Source organism: Rhamphochromis sp. 'chilingali', assembly GCF_963969265.1.
Source record: "Rhamphochromis sp. 'chilingali' genome assembly, chromosome: 8".
In the NCBI taxonomy this organism is placed as follows: domain Eukaryota; kingdom Metazoa; phylum Chordata; class Actinopteri; order Cichliformes; family Cichlidae; genus Rhamphochromis; species Rhamphochromis sp. 'chilingali'.
In genome coordinates, this window is record NC_137935.1 from 11,792,544 (window position 1) to 11,809,333 (window position 16,790).

At 41.0% G+C, this 16,790-nt stretch overlaps 1 protein-coding gene across 1 annotated transcript; it reads left to right on the forward strand.

The window, feature by feature from the left end:
- Positions 1-437: 437 nt before the first annotated feature.
- On the forward strand, positions 438-10,312 carry dusp14 (dual specificity phosphatase 14). The gene is made up of 2 exons (XM_080889473.1): positions 438-682; positions 8,362-10,312. Exon 2 carries the CDS (start codon positions 8,467-8,469, stop codon positions 9,100-9,102), a length of 636 nt encoding a protein of 211 aa, XP_080745599.1. The 5' UTR covers positions 438-682; positions 8,362-8,466; the 3' UTR covers positions 9,103-10,312.
- Positions 10,313-16,790: the final 6,478 nt, after the last annotated feature.

Genomic DNA, 16,790 nt, shown 5'->3' on the forward strand with positions numbered 1-16,790 from the left:
CTAGAACCCCAATAAACTCTAGAATCACCAGTGTAAAGAACCGTCATGCACTTGACCCTCTGACAGTCCCACAGCTGTGGGGGGTGTTTCACAGTCTGTGATCAGTCTCACTGCCTCTGGTTCCGATCCCAGCTTTTCATCCCTAAAAATCGATCACACATCGTGAAGGTACTTTTACAGATCGCTCACCTTAGTTTATAAAATTCCTGTAAAACTAGTGCAGTAAATCGGTTTATGTGCACTTAGTCTTGTTCAGACGGTGAATCTGGAGCTTGAGGCTCATTCATAGTTCGGCCACAGCCCAGTAGATTTCAGACTGGCTGAATCTCCCAATAGAAAAGCCTGGAATCATCTCAGTAAGCCAACATGCTCCTCCTGCCTCCCCCTCCTCCCCCTCTGTGTGGCACTGATCACCCCTTATACTAGAGGCAGCGCTGCCCTCTGCACGCCGCACAACCAGGCGGATGTACCGATGGCTCGTACTGTATTTCTGGTGACTTTCACGTGATGTTATTGTGTGTTGCGGGCTGTTTGCCAACCTCTCGCCTTCTACCCGGCCGTGTGCATGAGCGGACTGGCAGGAGGTAGATGTGTGACAGCAGCAGATCCGTGCGCGCCGGTTTGGTGCAGGCGGCGAAGGCGCTCTGAAAACCTCCATCTCTGCCTGAGAGAGAGTCGACTGGTAAGTTGAGTTTTCCATCTGACGTTGAGCCAGTTTATCGGCATTATGAGGACCTCATATAAGATGCCTACTAATTCACCTTAAAGCCTTGACTTTTTTTTTTTTTTTTTAAAAATGGGTTTTCCGGGCAGGTTTTAGTTTTGTGATGTAAGCTGAGTGAAACTGGAGAAGCGAGCGCGCCTGCCAGGAAAGCAAACGTGTCGCTGACACTTCCATCAGGCATTTTCTACTTACTAATATTCTCTATTTCCGACAGCCCAACTTGTCACAACGCAAGCACATCTCCGCGTCGCGCGCACGCGAACGGGCATAGGAACGTGCGCAGAGGAGCGGTCCTCATTCACGGCTCGTTCTTGAATTATTAAACTTGAGGAGTCATTCACTTCAAACTCCACATTCTAGACTCGTACTGGTTGCTGAAAACGAAAAATAACGAGACATGGCTAATTATAAAAGTTTAAAGTAGTAATCTATCTGCTTGTCATGTTCCCAACTGGTAAAAATGTGTGTAAAATGTCGTAAAATACTGAATAAAAGCTTCTAAATTTTTTTTTAAAGAAATCTGAAAATTTAATGATTTCTAGTTTACTATCAAAGGTGATAAGGAAAAGCAAGAACAATTCACATTTTAAAAAAGCTGAAATTAGTACATTTTTGATATATTTTAAAACAAATAGGAAGAGTTGCTGGTTAATTTTGGCAGTGTTTGACATTCCCAGCTTGTGGAATCAATCAAGGATAATAAAAGGTTAAGTCTGTGTCAGTCTGTCATTTTTTTCCCATTGTGTAGAAGTAGAGTCCATTTATCTGTCTCATGTGTCTGCTACGGTGAGTAATCTCTAAAAGCGACACTAAGTGTTTCATTTAAAGACAAATTTGTGGAAAACATCTCAAAGGAAAGGGAGGAGGCATCCTGTCTCTTACTACATGACATGTGACCATCTGTGGCCATCAGTGATTTTCCCCTTGGTGCGACATATTGAGGTGTGACATTGTGGATCTGGGTGGTGCTGCTGCAGCAGGAAGGTGCCAGAGCCGATCTCTCATGTGGCATTTGTCCCTCTGTTTCGAAACTTTCCCTCCTCTGAACCAACAGCAGCTACTGTGTGCATTGTTTGTGCTGGAATCCAGCTGCATTGGAGACATTTGAGAGGCCATGCCCTTCCTTGCTTGCCCAAAAAGACCGTCCCTGTCATTGCTGCTCATTCTCCCCAGATCATTATTGAGTCTGTGCCGAGACACTTTCAGACATCACTCAACCTGAGCAGACTGCCTCTTTTATTGAGAAACTGCAGCCGTCTCCGGCTATTTCAGTTATCTCGTTTCGGTCAGGAAGTTCAGTTCTATCAAGGTTTCACTCGTTAGTGTCGTGAGGACGAGGTTGCCAGCGGGACCGCCACTCTAATTTTCCTGCAGGTGGGTCACGTTTCCAATTTGTGTTAGCGAAGGTGGAACCGGACCCCCGAGGAATCTCCCCAGCGAGAGAGCAGCGTCACAAGATTTGTGAGGTGGCACCAACTGTTGACAGATTCATCTGAGTGATTGAGAGAGGGGATGTTTCTGAAACATAAAGGAGATCAGAAGAAGAAAACTCGAAATTTAGGTGATTTGAGGGAAATGTCTCATTGGGATTTCTCAGAAAGATTTTTTTTTCACAAATCAGTTTTAAGAATTTAATGGTCTAAAACACAACCATAAAAGACACCGTCGAAATAGTTGTAGCCTAATGAGAAATTAAAAATGTGATTGCCTCCAATGTGGATTTATTATTTTTGTTAATAGGTTTAGAATAATTGGCTTGGAGAATTGACTATTATAGTAATGAGGCTATAATAATGAAAATGTATATAATAAAACAACTTCAATTTGGTCTTTTGTAAAGTTCAGCACTAATTTGTAGTAGAGTAAAAGTTGGAATGCTGTCCTTTAAATCCTCAGAGTAAATTTGACTGACAGTGAGCTGCAGCATTTCCAACGTACAGTAGAGTTTTCAGTGACGACAGCCTGTGCATAATTCTCCCTCCTCCGCTTCTGCCCTGCCAGGGGTATAAATAACCATGTGGATGAAGCAAATCTCAGCACAGCCCAGCGCTGTGGTTCATCAGCACTTTGGAGAGGGCCTGGGCTTATTTGGTTTTCTTATTTTCTTCTTTTCCCCATTGATGTGGCTACCGCTGTTGCACTGTTGGTTACTTGGTTGCCCAGCAACTCAGTTTGTGTTATCTCTGTCTGTGAATTATTGCATCAGCTGTGCAATACATAGAGACTCACGACAAGGCATCTGCTCGCAGGTCAGGCTTAGCTTTTGTTATTTTAGAAAGATGTCACTGGAGATGTTACACTCAGACTGATGTGGGTGAGATTAGGGACTGGGATAACTTTAATAGTGGAGAATCATCTGATTTTTATTTTGAAAGTTCATCTATTCAACCCTTCCTGTTTCATCTTTCTCTAAGCAGTTTTTTTCCCTATCAGCTTCATCGCAAATGAGTCTCTTGTCCCACATTTGGTGTAAGGTGTGGGACTTGAACTGGTGGAGAACCCCTTCATGTGCTTTACAGAGAAGAATTTATTTCAGTTCAGGTTTATTTATATAGTGCCAATTCACAATAACAGTTGCCTCAAGGCATTTTATACTGTAAGTTAAAGATCCGACAATAATACTATGAGCTAGCAATCTGCGAGGGTGTGAAGGAAAAACTCCCTTTTAGCAGAAAGAACCCAGAGGAACCAGACTCAGGGAGGTGCAGCCATCCACTGCGACTAGTTGCAGGTCGAGGCAAAAAGAGGAAAGAGAAAAGAAAAAGACTATAGGGAAATGGGGAAAACACACAATAAGGAAGAAAAGGCAAAAAATTTATGACATGTTTCAATGGTATATAAACAGGTAGAGCACAAATAGAAGTGATTGAAGAAGAAGTACTTAGTGCATGAAGTCCCACAGGAATTTGAGCCTATGACAGCATAACTAAGGGAGGGTTCACAGTCACCTGATCCAGCCCTATTAGTTTTAAGCTTAATTTTCAAAGTAGAGAGGGTGTCTGTCTCCCAAACTGAGAGCTGGTTCCACAGGAGAGAGGTGTAATAGCTGAAGGCTCTGCCTCCCATTCAACTTTTAGAAACTCTTCGAACCACAAGTAAGCCAGCAATGCATTGTTAGGATAGCCTTGTACTATGAGGTCTTTTAAGATACGACAGAGCCTGATGGTTCAAGACTTTGTATGTGAGGGGAAGGCAGTTCGTCTTGTAACCGGAAGGTTGCCGGTTCGAGCCCCGGCTCGGACAGTCTCGGTTGTTGTGTCCTTGGGCAAGACACTTCACCCGTTTTGCCAGAGGGGCCGACGGCGCGATATGGCAGCCTCGCTTCTGTCAGTCTGCCCCAGGGCAGCTGTGGCTACAACTGTAGCTTGCCTCCACCAGTGTGTGAATGTGAGAGTGAATGAATAGTGGAATTGTAAAGCGCTTTGAGGGCCCCAAAAAGTGCTATATAAATGCAATTCATTATTATTATTATTATTATTATTAAGACCCTGTCCCACTTTCTTTTTTAAGGCCCAGTGTATGCTGATCTGGTATACCTTCAAAAACTTTATAAAAGAATAATTACTAGTTTGTATCCATGTCCTCCAGACTCATATAGTATTTAGTGAATATGGATTAGCTGATCACCAAAGAGTCAGTTCAGTCACGTAGTGGTTAGCTTTAGTCCAGGCTCTTCAGTAATGAAAAGTTTTTGAAATTATGGTGTCAAAGTGATGTTGACCTTTTCACTTTGTGCGTGTTGTCATCTTTATATTTCAGAGTGATTGAGTTTTGGCCAGAAATTTGAATTACAAGGTCACAGTGGCATTTGACTATCAAAATACAATATAGTTCTTTTAGAGTCCAAATGATTTTGCTCAAAATATAAGGTTTAAGAGATATTGAGGTCGTTAGGGTCCATACATACATACATACATTTTTTTAACGTGGAAATGAGCAGTGATTGTTTGAGTTAGCAGCAACAACAAAACACATCGTCTGTCATTCAGTTCATAGACTGACTACTCCTCACTGATCGTTACACAGGGAGGTGTGCCTGAGTTTGAGCTACAATATCAATCTTTCTGCAAAAATGATAGTAAAGCACTATGAAGAGTCGCTAAAGGTGAAGTGAACTGAACAATGAAGATAACTCATTTGGGAGAGTCTGTTTCAGAAATCTTTATTGTTCTGTGGTTCTGCTGCTTGTGACGTCTCTGAGACCTGTTCAGCTCTAAAATCCTCCTCAGCTAGTTACTTTTTCACATTGTAATATAAAACTTTTGATTTAGGTTTAACATCCATTTTGACTGAAGGACCCACCACTCGTTATTGAATGATTAAAACCACGAAGACCCCATTAACAAATGAAGTGATTGCATGATTAAAATTGACTAAAAAAGTAAATTGTGGCTCATTTTTGGCTGCAGTTGGTCTGTGGTACTTTAACTGATTTTCCTTATTAGTTAATCTTCAATTATTGGTATTTAGAGCTGCCTAGGCGCCCAACCCAGCAATTCAAAAACCAAAAATCTATTAATTTACTGTCACATCAGGTGAGGTAAATCACTGCTAGTACTTATTATGCACTTGATGCTCCTGCAGGAAACTTGTTCACACTCTGATGTAGTCTTGTGATTTTGAGACTGCTCTACAGTGAGAAACATATTTGTTGTTTTATCACAAGTGGTGGCGCTGTGGATGAAGGTGCAGCAGGTTTATGGCAACCATTTCACAGCAAAGTCCATGGTGGATGGCAACCAGGAACACAGCTGATAGCATTATTTTGCATTATTTTAGTTTATCCTTTCGTTCCTTTTTTCCTTTTCTTTTTTTTAAAAGGGAAGCAGGCCATGCTGGGATATCAAAGCTGTGAGCAATACAAGGAAAGGCTTTTCTAGCCCTTGGGGAGATTAGCTGCTCCATGACTTACTGATTTTCTATGCAAGCTTTAGGCAATAAAATCATTAACAATCTTGCAGGCAGAGAGAAACTTGTTGGGAAAAATAAAAGATATGACTGATATTATTTATATTATGGGTTTTAAAGTGCTCCTTTTATGTTGATTTACAGCTAAATGCTTTTGTTCTTTGACTTCCAGAGTTGAGTAAAAGTTAAAAAGAATTTAAGGGAACACTTAAATCACACATCAGCTCTTGGATGAATGAACTGTTCCAGTTGAAAATCTTTACTGACATACACTGTGTAATTTGTTGAGAACAAAGTGACATAAAAATGGTGAGCAGACATCAAACTCATTATTCTTCTGTGGGCTGGATTCAAAATCACAGCAGAAATCAAGGTTAGGTTTGTTTGAAGTGTTTTTTATGGTATCCCTTTGTGCACCAACTCAAAACATCCTCTGCCTGAAACAAGTCATTTTAACTGCTTTCCCTTTAACCTCAGTGTAATAGAAACAATAATAATATCAAAACTTATTTCTTAACAAATCATTATTATTTATATGCCTACATTCTCCCTTTCTATTACATTACATTTTCAATCATGTTGTTTTGTAAAATGAAAATCTACTTTTCTTGCAGCCTGCAGCTTTTATGGAAGTATATTCCACATTAGTACTCAACAGTGTATTTACCAACCTTTTGATTATGGTAACGCTTAGTTTTCAATAATTTAAGGTAAAATTTGTGTTGTAGTTATATAAAAAACAAAACAAAAAAAACAACCAGTATAAAATCATTGAAACAAACACAAAGCAAGGCAGCCCAGAAATGTCATCGCTACAGTATGTCCTGGGTCTGCCCCAACCTCCTCCCAGTAGGACATGGCTGAAACCCCATAAAAATAACATCTGCCTGATCCACCTCAGGTGGCATCTGCAACACTGCTGGACCAATCTGTCTGTCAATCTCCCGCTCCACCCTCCCCTCACTCGTGAACGAGACCCCAAGTTACTTGAACTTCTTGCTGGCGTGGAGCGGGAACTCTACCCTCTCCTGGCTGAGAACCATGTCTTCAGGTGCTCCTCCCAATCACTTTACCAAGTTCATGCTTTGATGAAGTCAAGAGAATTACCTAATGGAATTTGGAAAAAAAGAAACAAATTGATTGACAAAGTCATAAAATTGGGAACAATTAAAAACAAAACAATAATAATAACATCTGTGAGATATGACAAAATACACCTCTGGGGGTCTACATGGACCCCAGTCAGTAGAATGAGGGTTAAGGCTGTCCTCCTTTAACCTGACTTCCTTGTGATTGGCTGCGTCTTAGAAACGATAGGATTAAACAGCAGATTCCCTGTTCACAGTCAGAGCTGTGTGCATGAGATGACCATGTTAAGAAACATTTTATGAACACTCTCTTTGACATCATACAGAGCCAAGAGTAGGAAAAGAAATGAAGACGAAGATTTTGGCTCACAGGGACGTTACCTGTACATGTGGTGAACTCTTGATTTGAACATGAGCGTCCACTGTTGTAATAACATGACAGAAAATATGGAAAAGCATAGCAGACACTCTTCCTTGCATTAAAATGAAGCATCCGCTCATCAAAGGGGGGGAACGAGGGATTAGGATTTGATTTACCTTGCAACCCTTTTGTGCATTGAAAGCTGCGATCACAATTTAATTGCACCTTCTGCACTCATGCTTTTGATTAGAATTTAATTCACAAGAAGAATCCCAGTCTGCAAGGTGACGGCACACAGCAGTGTTTTTGCCATGCGTCTTGTTAACCAGACCGCACTAGAAATGAAGGAGAAAGACCTGCCAGCCTAGACTGGTGCAGGATGTGTGGATGACGCACGACAAGTGCAACAGTGTGCGAAGCTCAGCCCGGAGCTGTGGGTTCTCCGCTGATAGTCTAAGCATTGCCACAGGTGTTTCCATCAGTTGAGCACATACAGTAGTATATGTCATATTACAGTTTCCATAATATAATTTTCCTTGTATGTGCTGTACTCTCAAAGAGAGTAGAGGTAATTTTCCTTTTAGGAAAAAAAAAGAGAGAAAAGAAAATGAAATTAGGGTGGCAAATCGTGTGTTTAAATGAAGTTTGGTATGATCATACAGTATGTGTGATTAGCTTCCACCCTGCTGTTTGGTGCAGTGGAGAAATGACATTAACGGCAGGAATAGCCAGAGAGACGAGATGTAATCTGTATGTGGGAGCCGTGGATGGATGAACATGAGATGAGGTGAGTGTTTGCCTGCGGGACGTCTGCGCTCACATGGCAGAGCGAGGCTCGTCTCAGCGTGCGGCCATTCGACCTGAATGTTGAGACACGTACAGTAGAGTGACTGGTCTCTGCGGCGCGGCGGATTCTTGAAAACCCCTCTCGTATAATTTTGTGATGTGAAGCCGGGGGGCTGCGGGCTCACAGCTTCGTATTTTTAAATGAGTTCAAACTATTTTGACTCTAACAGCTTTTTTTGTCTGGGTTCTTAAAGTTTGAAGACGCACTCTTACAAAAGCATTTCCTTTTTTTTCCTCTCTCTTTTTATCCAAACCATTTCATGGATTCGCAGCACTCTGCCCTCCAAAAGAAGGATCTTAGTGCCCTTGTTTTGTAGTGTTTTCAAACAGCAGTCACGTTACTCATCCTTGAAGTGTTTTTATGTTTGTCAGCCTGCACTGAAATAGAAAAATGTTTAATTTAGATAAAAGCTAAGTCTGCTTTTGTATTTCAGGAGCTGTCTGGCTGGTGCCGCTGCACTACTATGACTCTGAGCTCATGAAGATTTTGTAAAGGAAAAAAGAAAATCCATTCCTGTTAAAGCCCACTTGTTTTCTCAATGGCTTCCCGCAGCCAAGGCTTCTTCCACCATCATCATCACCACCACCATCCCAACTCCATGGTGCCTGCGACGGTACCGAGGCTGCTGCCCGAAAATGGCAGCCTGCTGGGAGGCATCGCACAAATCACCCCCAACCTCTTCCTCAGCAGAGGAAACGTGGCTTCCAACCGCAGCCTGCTGCTGTCTAAAGGCATCACCTGTGTGGTCAATGCCACCATTGAGCTCCCCAACTTTAACTGGCCTCACATGGAATATGTAAAGGTCCCACTGGCAGATATGCCCCACTCCCCCATCTCCTTGTACTTCGACAGCGTGGCCGATAAGATCCACAGTGTGGGACGTAAGCGAGGGGCGGTGTTGGTGCACTGTGCAGCGGGAGTGAGCCGCTCCGCTTCTCTGTGTCTGGCGTATCTCATGAAGTACCACCGTGTGTCTCTGGCCGAGGCCCACGCCTGGGTCAAAGCCCGCCGCCCCGTCATTAGGCCCAACGGTGGCTTCTGGCGCCAGCTAATCGAGTACGAGAGGAAGCTGTTCGGCAGAAACTCTGTTAAGATGGTGCAGACGCCCTACGGGGTCATACCTGATGTTTATGAGAGGGACCGCAGGAGCCTCGCTCCATACTGGGGCCTGTGAGAGAGGCAGTGCCGACTGTTCAGTGGGGGATCGAGGATGAAAGTGAAGCCCTTTTGCCCTTCTGGACTGGAGGTTCCTACCTGCTCTGGACAGAGGAAGAGAAAATGCACAAGTGTGCGTGTGTGTGAAGCTTAATTAATGAGTGATGGTGCTTTTGGACAGAGGGAGTTCAATCAAACCCTGGCCGTTGATGGTGCTGCTGTTGATCCAACCAATTTTCTCCAGTTAAGTCTTTAAGTGGGCGAAAGGGGACTTAAAACCCAGAATCCTTCGGACCAGAGGATTGGATGGGACCACAATGATGTCAGACACCAAAACAAGATAAAACTTTGAGTTGAAGTCAGTGCCGTCCTTCTCTGGGTCTGTCTTTCCAGCTCCAGCGGATGATAGAGGTGTTCAAACAGTGATGTGACTGAAGTTCTGTTCCTGACGTGGTGTCATGTGGTGGTATTGTGCCAGTTTTGCAGTAATCCTTGGTGTGAAGGGCAGCAGCATGCTCTTAATTTATGGTAGCATTAAAGATAAGTGTACAGAAAAAAATATAGGGAAATTATTCTATTGGAATGTAATGATAGTGAGGGGGGAAAAAAGCTTATGATGCATTTTAACTGAATGAGAATCAAAGATGTTATAGCAACCTTTTTTAAGGTGAAATTTGAAAAGATGTAAGCTAGGAATCGAGGTTTAGGGAAAGCTCCTGTGTAACACAGGGTTGACTGTTCCATCCTCTGACCACACTATGTTATTGTAGTGCTATTTGATGCTATATTAAAGAAAATATCTGCTGCCTCAATAGAAGTGGTAGCTCTATGAAGTCTGTTTTCCATCCCACAGTTTTTGCCTTTTATCCAAATTCGGGTAAGGCTGCAAAAAGATCAGCACAGCACAGAAAAGACATTTTATTTTCTGTCTGGAAACTGGTCCACCTCTGTGGTGTAGCGCTCTTTTGAAGATCAGTAGGCTGAAGATCTTTTTTTTTTTCTTTTTTTCTTTTTTTTTTTGCTATCATCTGCAGGGTGAAATTTAAACTTTTTTTGCACGCTCTAGCCACACTTCAGAAATACTGGTTGTAGGTCTGAGACATGCTGCAGTAAATCATAATAAAAATACACTTTGGGACAATTATCACATAAAAGATGAATAAATACAAAAATGTCTGCATACTTCAAGTGATATTTTCCTCTTAGAGCCATCAAGTGGACTTTTTGTGTCTGTAGAATGTGTTTCCTTCTCATAAAGCCTGGCTTAAAATCCAGTTTTGTAATATTTAAATCCTACATTCATGTTCACTGTCTCACTATCTAGTCTCTACTGCTTTATTTGGGGTAGTTTTTTTTTGCATTTAGTGACATTCTAGTACTATATAATAGTATAATATAGTACTATATTATTCATATAGTGTGACAGAACTATAGATAAACTAAACATAACCCTGGTTGAAAAATTGGTTGTTGAAAAACACAGCTTTCCTCAAGTATAATGAATTTGTATGTATTTATTGAATTTGCTCAGATTAAGCTTCTTCTGGCCAAAGTCCAAGAGTATATCCATCAAAAGAAACACATTATCTCTGTAACCACACAGTGGGACAAAGAGCCCTTGTACCACAGAGTGCAGGTGCTAAAATGGACAATATGTCACCTCACCATTTCTTCCTACAGTACAAAATTGAATCGAAAATATGGCCCTTTAATGGCCCTAAGATCCCTCAGAATCAGCTGTTAAAATGCATTGTTGAACCCCTCTGTGTTGTGTGAAACAGACAATGATGAATCACATGGTTAAGGAGAGGTCATTCCTTTGTGACTACTTTATTTGAAACACCTTTCAGTTATAATAACAGAAAGAAGCTTTTCATGTAACAGAAACAACATTAAGAAAAATTCACTCGATATGCAAGATGCTTCATTGTTTCAGTCGTCAGTCACGCAAACCTAGAGATCAGCCAGCAACCACCTGGCAACCTCCAGTCGCTCGGGGAAAAATGTGTATTCCCCAACCAGTGACTGGCTGCTGAAGGTTGCAAACTCTCGAAAGGTGAAATCAGTCACGGAGACCTCCTTTTGATTGTTTTGGTCTTTGGCAGATAGTTGCCTGTAGATTCCACGCAAGATGCTGTTTTGTCTGCAAGCATTTGTCAGCGACTACAAAAACCTCCTTGTGATTGCTTTGGTTGCAAGCAGATTATCACAGTTGGCTGTCGTTTGCACGCAAACTACTTGCCAAGCGATATTGAAACTGGAAAGAGTGTGATGCAAACCAGAAATGGAGAACTTTTGCTTACAAATTATTATCTTTTTCAAGTTTCAGTACTTTACTGAGAGCAGTTGGCAAGTGTTTGCAGACAAGTCAGCATTTCCCATGCAAACTTCATGTAACCACAGCAACCTGCTAGCAACCAAAGCAACTGGAAGATTTTCTGTGCAACAACTTCTCTTTCAGCAACCTCCAGCAGCCACTCACATTTTTCCCTAGTGATCAGTGATTGCCCGATGCTTGCGCTGAAGTGCTTGCCTTTGCTCTGTTCTTGGGCTAACTGTTAGCATAGATGTGGTGAATTTTATGGCATATTTCAACAAGCCACCGGCTTGTGGACATATTTTAAGGCCACTTCTTGGCAGAGGTGTGGACTCGAGTCACATGACTTGGACTCGAGTCAGACTCGAGTCATTAATTTTATGACTTTAGACTTGACTTGAAAAAATGTTCTAAGACTTGTGACTTGACTTGGACTTTTACACCAATGACTTGGGACTTGAATTGGACTTGAACCGGTTTACTTGAAAAGACTTGATATTTTACCCCAAATATAAAATTTAACATGCATATTATATAGAGATTGAAAATGTGACGTCATTCACGGGTAGAACCGCAAAGGATTCTGGGAACTCGTGGCAAGCGGTACTAGGCTTTCAATTAAAATCAGTTATACAGCGATAAAAAGAAACACAAAAATGTCAAGAAGCTGTTGTATTATTAACTGCAATAGCCGGTCGCATGACAGCCACGGGAAGCCGACGGGTAAAGAGATCGGTTGTTATCGGATTACGTCGTTGAAGAGAAATTGTTCGAGCCATGTTTCCGAAGTAACAAAGAGGCGACGGGTGTCCTGGATTGCAGCCATTCTAAGACCAAATATAACGTCCCAGAACACTCCAGCTCACAGGTTAGTCTGCTCCAAGCATTTCCACAAAGGTCAGTCTGCTGTTGTAGTTAATGCGTCATTTTTCTTAACATAATTGGTGATATAGGTTACAAGCAAGTCTGGCGCTGAACAGGAATTGTCGCGCTATGCTCCTTTATTTATTGTGCATAAATAGTGAATTGTCCTGACACAATATTGCGTTTCGCTTCTGTTATTATGGTACATTGACAAAAACATATACTTTTATTCACAGGATAAAACAGGTTTTTTGTATCACTAATTGCCCAGTACGATTACAGCATACAGTATTATTGTCACTGCTACATTTCTGTGATGCTACCAGAAATTATTTCCACTACTAATTAATTACCGTTGAGCTCAAAGGTCCTATTAATAAACGGTTAAGGAATGTGTATTTATGAAGACGATTTGTGAGACTGGTAAACTTATGATACGTACGATGGTCTTTCGTTCTACACGGTGCATTTCAAGGTCCTGCACCCATCCGGCGGTAAACTGTACCTGGGCTTGTTGCAGTGACCTGAAGTTACTAAACTTCATGAGTGTATGCACTCACTCCAAGAACCGTATGATTATAAATATGCATATAAATATGCTACGATGAGATAGCTGACTTCATCTAACTAGCAAATGTTGTCCAGGCTACGTTGGTGATACAGTTTTTTTTTAATGTGTATGATATTTTTGTCATGCGATTTTAAAGCCGGTCCTACAACCGCATCCAAGAATAACATGCAGCTTATCTCAGAACTGTCGGTGAAAATTATTCTTGGAGCTAGGTTTAATTGAGCTGCATTTTAAAGAGGTGCAATTTTACAATTTGTGTATATTTTCTAAGTTCACTATTTTGTCATGTGTTGAGAAAAACACAGATTTTAAAATTACATGGTCTAATATTTACATTTAGCATATAACTGCAACATGCTTTTTTTTTTTTTTTTTTTAAAGACTCGAAAGGACTTGAAATTCAAAGTTTCAGACTTGAGACTTGACTCGGACTTTTACACCAGTGACTTGAGACTCGACTCTGACTTGCCTGACATTACTTGAGACTTGACTTGAGACTTGAGGATAAAGACTTGAGACTTACTTGAGACTTGCAAAACAATGACTTGGTCCCACCTCTGCTTCTTGGTAACTGTCACTACATCCATATTTCTTTTTAATATAATGAGAACCTCTGTTGCAAACCAAAAAGAAAAGCAAAGAAGCAAAAAAGAAAAAACTGTATTTTTTTTCCTAATAAAAAGCAACATTTGTGTGTGTACTGGAGCAATGATTAATAAATCTATTATTTAAGAAGAAAGCAATTCTTTTGAGACCACAACCATGCAATGGTGCAATAAAATGTCACTTTGTAGTACTACTGTAAGAGACCAGCACTGAGCTGAAAATTTCAAGCCACGGAGATCAGTGCACAGATGCTTTTCTGATATCCCAGGTGTAAAAAGGAATAAAAACACCAGAGGTACGGGATTGTACGAGGATGTTATTTCAAACCCTGAGACAGTGACATTAAAATGTAAAAACATAAAAAGATAATATCACTCTTTGCATTCACCCCTACACCCATTGTTTTGGACTTTTACCAGAATCAGAGTGCACATTTAAAACAAAACTGAAAGCATAAATTTTCTCTTTTCTTTTTCTAACTGTGAATGGAGACATCTCCGGGATTTTTTCACATGAACAGGCAGCAGTCTTTCCTTCTCCAAAGGCCTCTTGATGTTCAATCTGCACAGCCAATTTCCCCAAGAGATGTCTTCAGATGTCAAAAAAGCGTTCTGTCATTCATTTCTTTTTGCTGTGGTTACAGAGCAGCAGGCAGATATTGATGAGCACCATTTGTCTTGTGCCCACACTTCTGAGGGACCTCCAGAGTGGTCCTAACAATGAATTCCATTACCCACAGAGACGCGGCTCGCTACAAAATGCTCAAGTGATGGGCCCAAATTATACAGCGCGGACACCATTTCTGGTGGGAGTGCGTTAAATGTTGCTGGAGGTTGCAAAAAACTCTTTTAGTTATCCCCTTACCCTCCTTCTGGTAGTGTTAACGCGCACACATGCACGTGGGAGGGGGGGGGGGTTTCAGAGCACAGTCAAGCACTAAAAGTAAACACATCCTTCATCAGCAGCAGGATATTATCGTCTATCATTAAAGCAGTAAGCAAAACCATTTGCATCATCCTGAGTGTCGGAGCAGGCCTGGCTCCAGCCGTGCAGTCCATGCAGAACGAATGGCACTGAGGACATTTCTGGAGATGACATTCAGACATTCAGTCAGCAACTCAACGGAAAGCATCAAATACTGGTGAGCTGCAACACACCGCTGTGTGCTAATATTGTCTTTATGATATTTTAATTTGTTGTTTTATGATGAATTATTTAATGTTCAGTGTACAAAATGTCAAGTTAAAAATGCACAATTTGGCATCTTCAAACTGCCTGCTTTATCCAAATGAGAGAACAAACCCCAAATATGATATTTTTTGACTGTGTTTGCACTGGCTAAAGACAGAGGAAAGTGTTTCATGTGGAAGCTTTTAATGTTCGGTTCATCAATTGTTGCTAGGATGCGGACATGTAGTGACCTGTTAGTTTTAACACCAAGGTTTTGGACAGTATTGGGAAAATTAGCATTTAGCTTAAAGGTGTTTTTTGTAATAAACCTCTGTATAGTTTACTCAAAGGTTTCACCACTAGGGGCAGCATTTTACCCCCTGCTGTGTGCTGCTTTAACTTTGTCTTTTGCAGGCTGCCGTTTTAAAGAAGAATGTGCTCTTAAGTCTCCTTATTAATAAAGACTGCTCCATCATCACTACGCCATCCTATGGTACAAAGTGGTATTTCACAAAGTACAGCCCAGCTCCAGTTCTGCTTTAGTTGCTAACTACTAGTTAGCTGTTTCTGTACTTTTGTTTCATTTTGAAAGATTTATCATTTTAATTTAAATATTTGCAGAACCTGATGCAGATTTAAGTTATTGTAGTTGGAATTTGTAACTTTGACAGAAAATACCATTCAAGTCATCAATGCTGTAATTTCGTCACGCATCGGCGTGCGAATGCTGAACAGTACAGACTCACAGAGCCGCTAGCAGACTGCTGTTTAACAATAAAACTAATGTAGAATTAAAAAGATTGCATCATTGTTTTTAATTTGTACATAAACAAACAAACTAATTAATATTTATGTGGTTTCTACAGTCGGTTAATCATTCAGGGTTGAAGCTGCCACTGTAGATCATTCTTGCGTTATTATATCAGAAAATGTTTTTCTTTCCTTTTTTGAAAAGAATAATTATCTTTGTCTATTTTTAGCACCAAATATTATGTTAAATATAAAATAGTGATTGAATATAAACAGAATATATAAGAACTGTGGAACTGAAAATGCAACACAACAGTTAAATTATTATGTTGTTATTGTTATTATTATGTAAAATCGGTAGAAAATACAGTTTTCAGTTTTCATCGTAGGTTTTGTTGCTGCAGTCCTGGTAAATAATGAAATTTTTCAACCACACGTAGCAAATAAAAACATCCACTGTGGCTGCAATGGATTACTGAATCATGGCCTCTTTGGGCTTCAAATTATACAGCCTCTAATGATCCACTATAATCTGCATGAGCTACACAACTACTGCTGTATCACTCGGTTGTAAATCCTGCATTTCCATTTTAATAAGGCCATGCACACAAGCCCATTATTAATATAAACACACTGCCTCAATTTTAGACCTGACATGCTCGTTATAGTAATAATTTGACAACATGATTTAGCCAAACAGCAACATACGCTTCAGCTGTGTGGTGTGAGTCAAAGCCTGCATTTCTTTTAGCTTCACAACAGTTGGAAACATTAGGAGAATGGGCACATAGAGGATGCTGCTTAGATGGAAACCTGTGTAAAAGTCCCAAAGGGCAGATTTAAATGTTGTTAGTGCTTTGTGTTATGGTAATGAAAATTCAGGGTGCAAGCAGTTGTATAGAAAACCATAACTGAGAATAAAAGATGGAGAAAGGGGAGGAAAAACAGCCCCACAGTCTGACTGAGGGTCATCTGAAGCACAGCAGAATTTAGTTTGTCATGAAACAGTCATTGTTCCTCGGCGAGCAGCTGAACGAGCGCGTTGTCTCTGTGGTATAACAGTGACTCATCTGTCGGCTGCCTTTCAAGTCTCAGCTGTCTCAGCTGATTGGACACTGAAGCGAAGGACTGTGAGCCACGAAGCTTGAGTCTGTGCACTGAGCATCAAAGCAGTGGAAATGACTAATATTTGTGTCCAGGTCCTTAATGGGGAAATTGGGTCGTCATAAATTATGTTAAGTGTTGGCTTTTGCTTTCCACTAACAGTGAACCAAAGATGAGCGTTAAAGGATACTCTCTGTACAGGCGGCTGTGGCTAAGGAGATAGAGTGGGTCGTCAAGCAATCAGGAGTTTGTTGGTTCGATCTGATTGAGTATCTTGGGAAAGGTATTTAATCCCACATTGTTCCCGATGCGTTCACCGGAGTGT

Bases quoted from the DNA above. Each gene is read 5' to 3' on its own strand.
- dusp14 (XM_080889473.1), top strand. From the start codon at position 8,467: ATGGCTTCCCGCAGCCAAGGCTTCTTCCACCATCATCATCACCACCAC.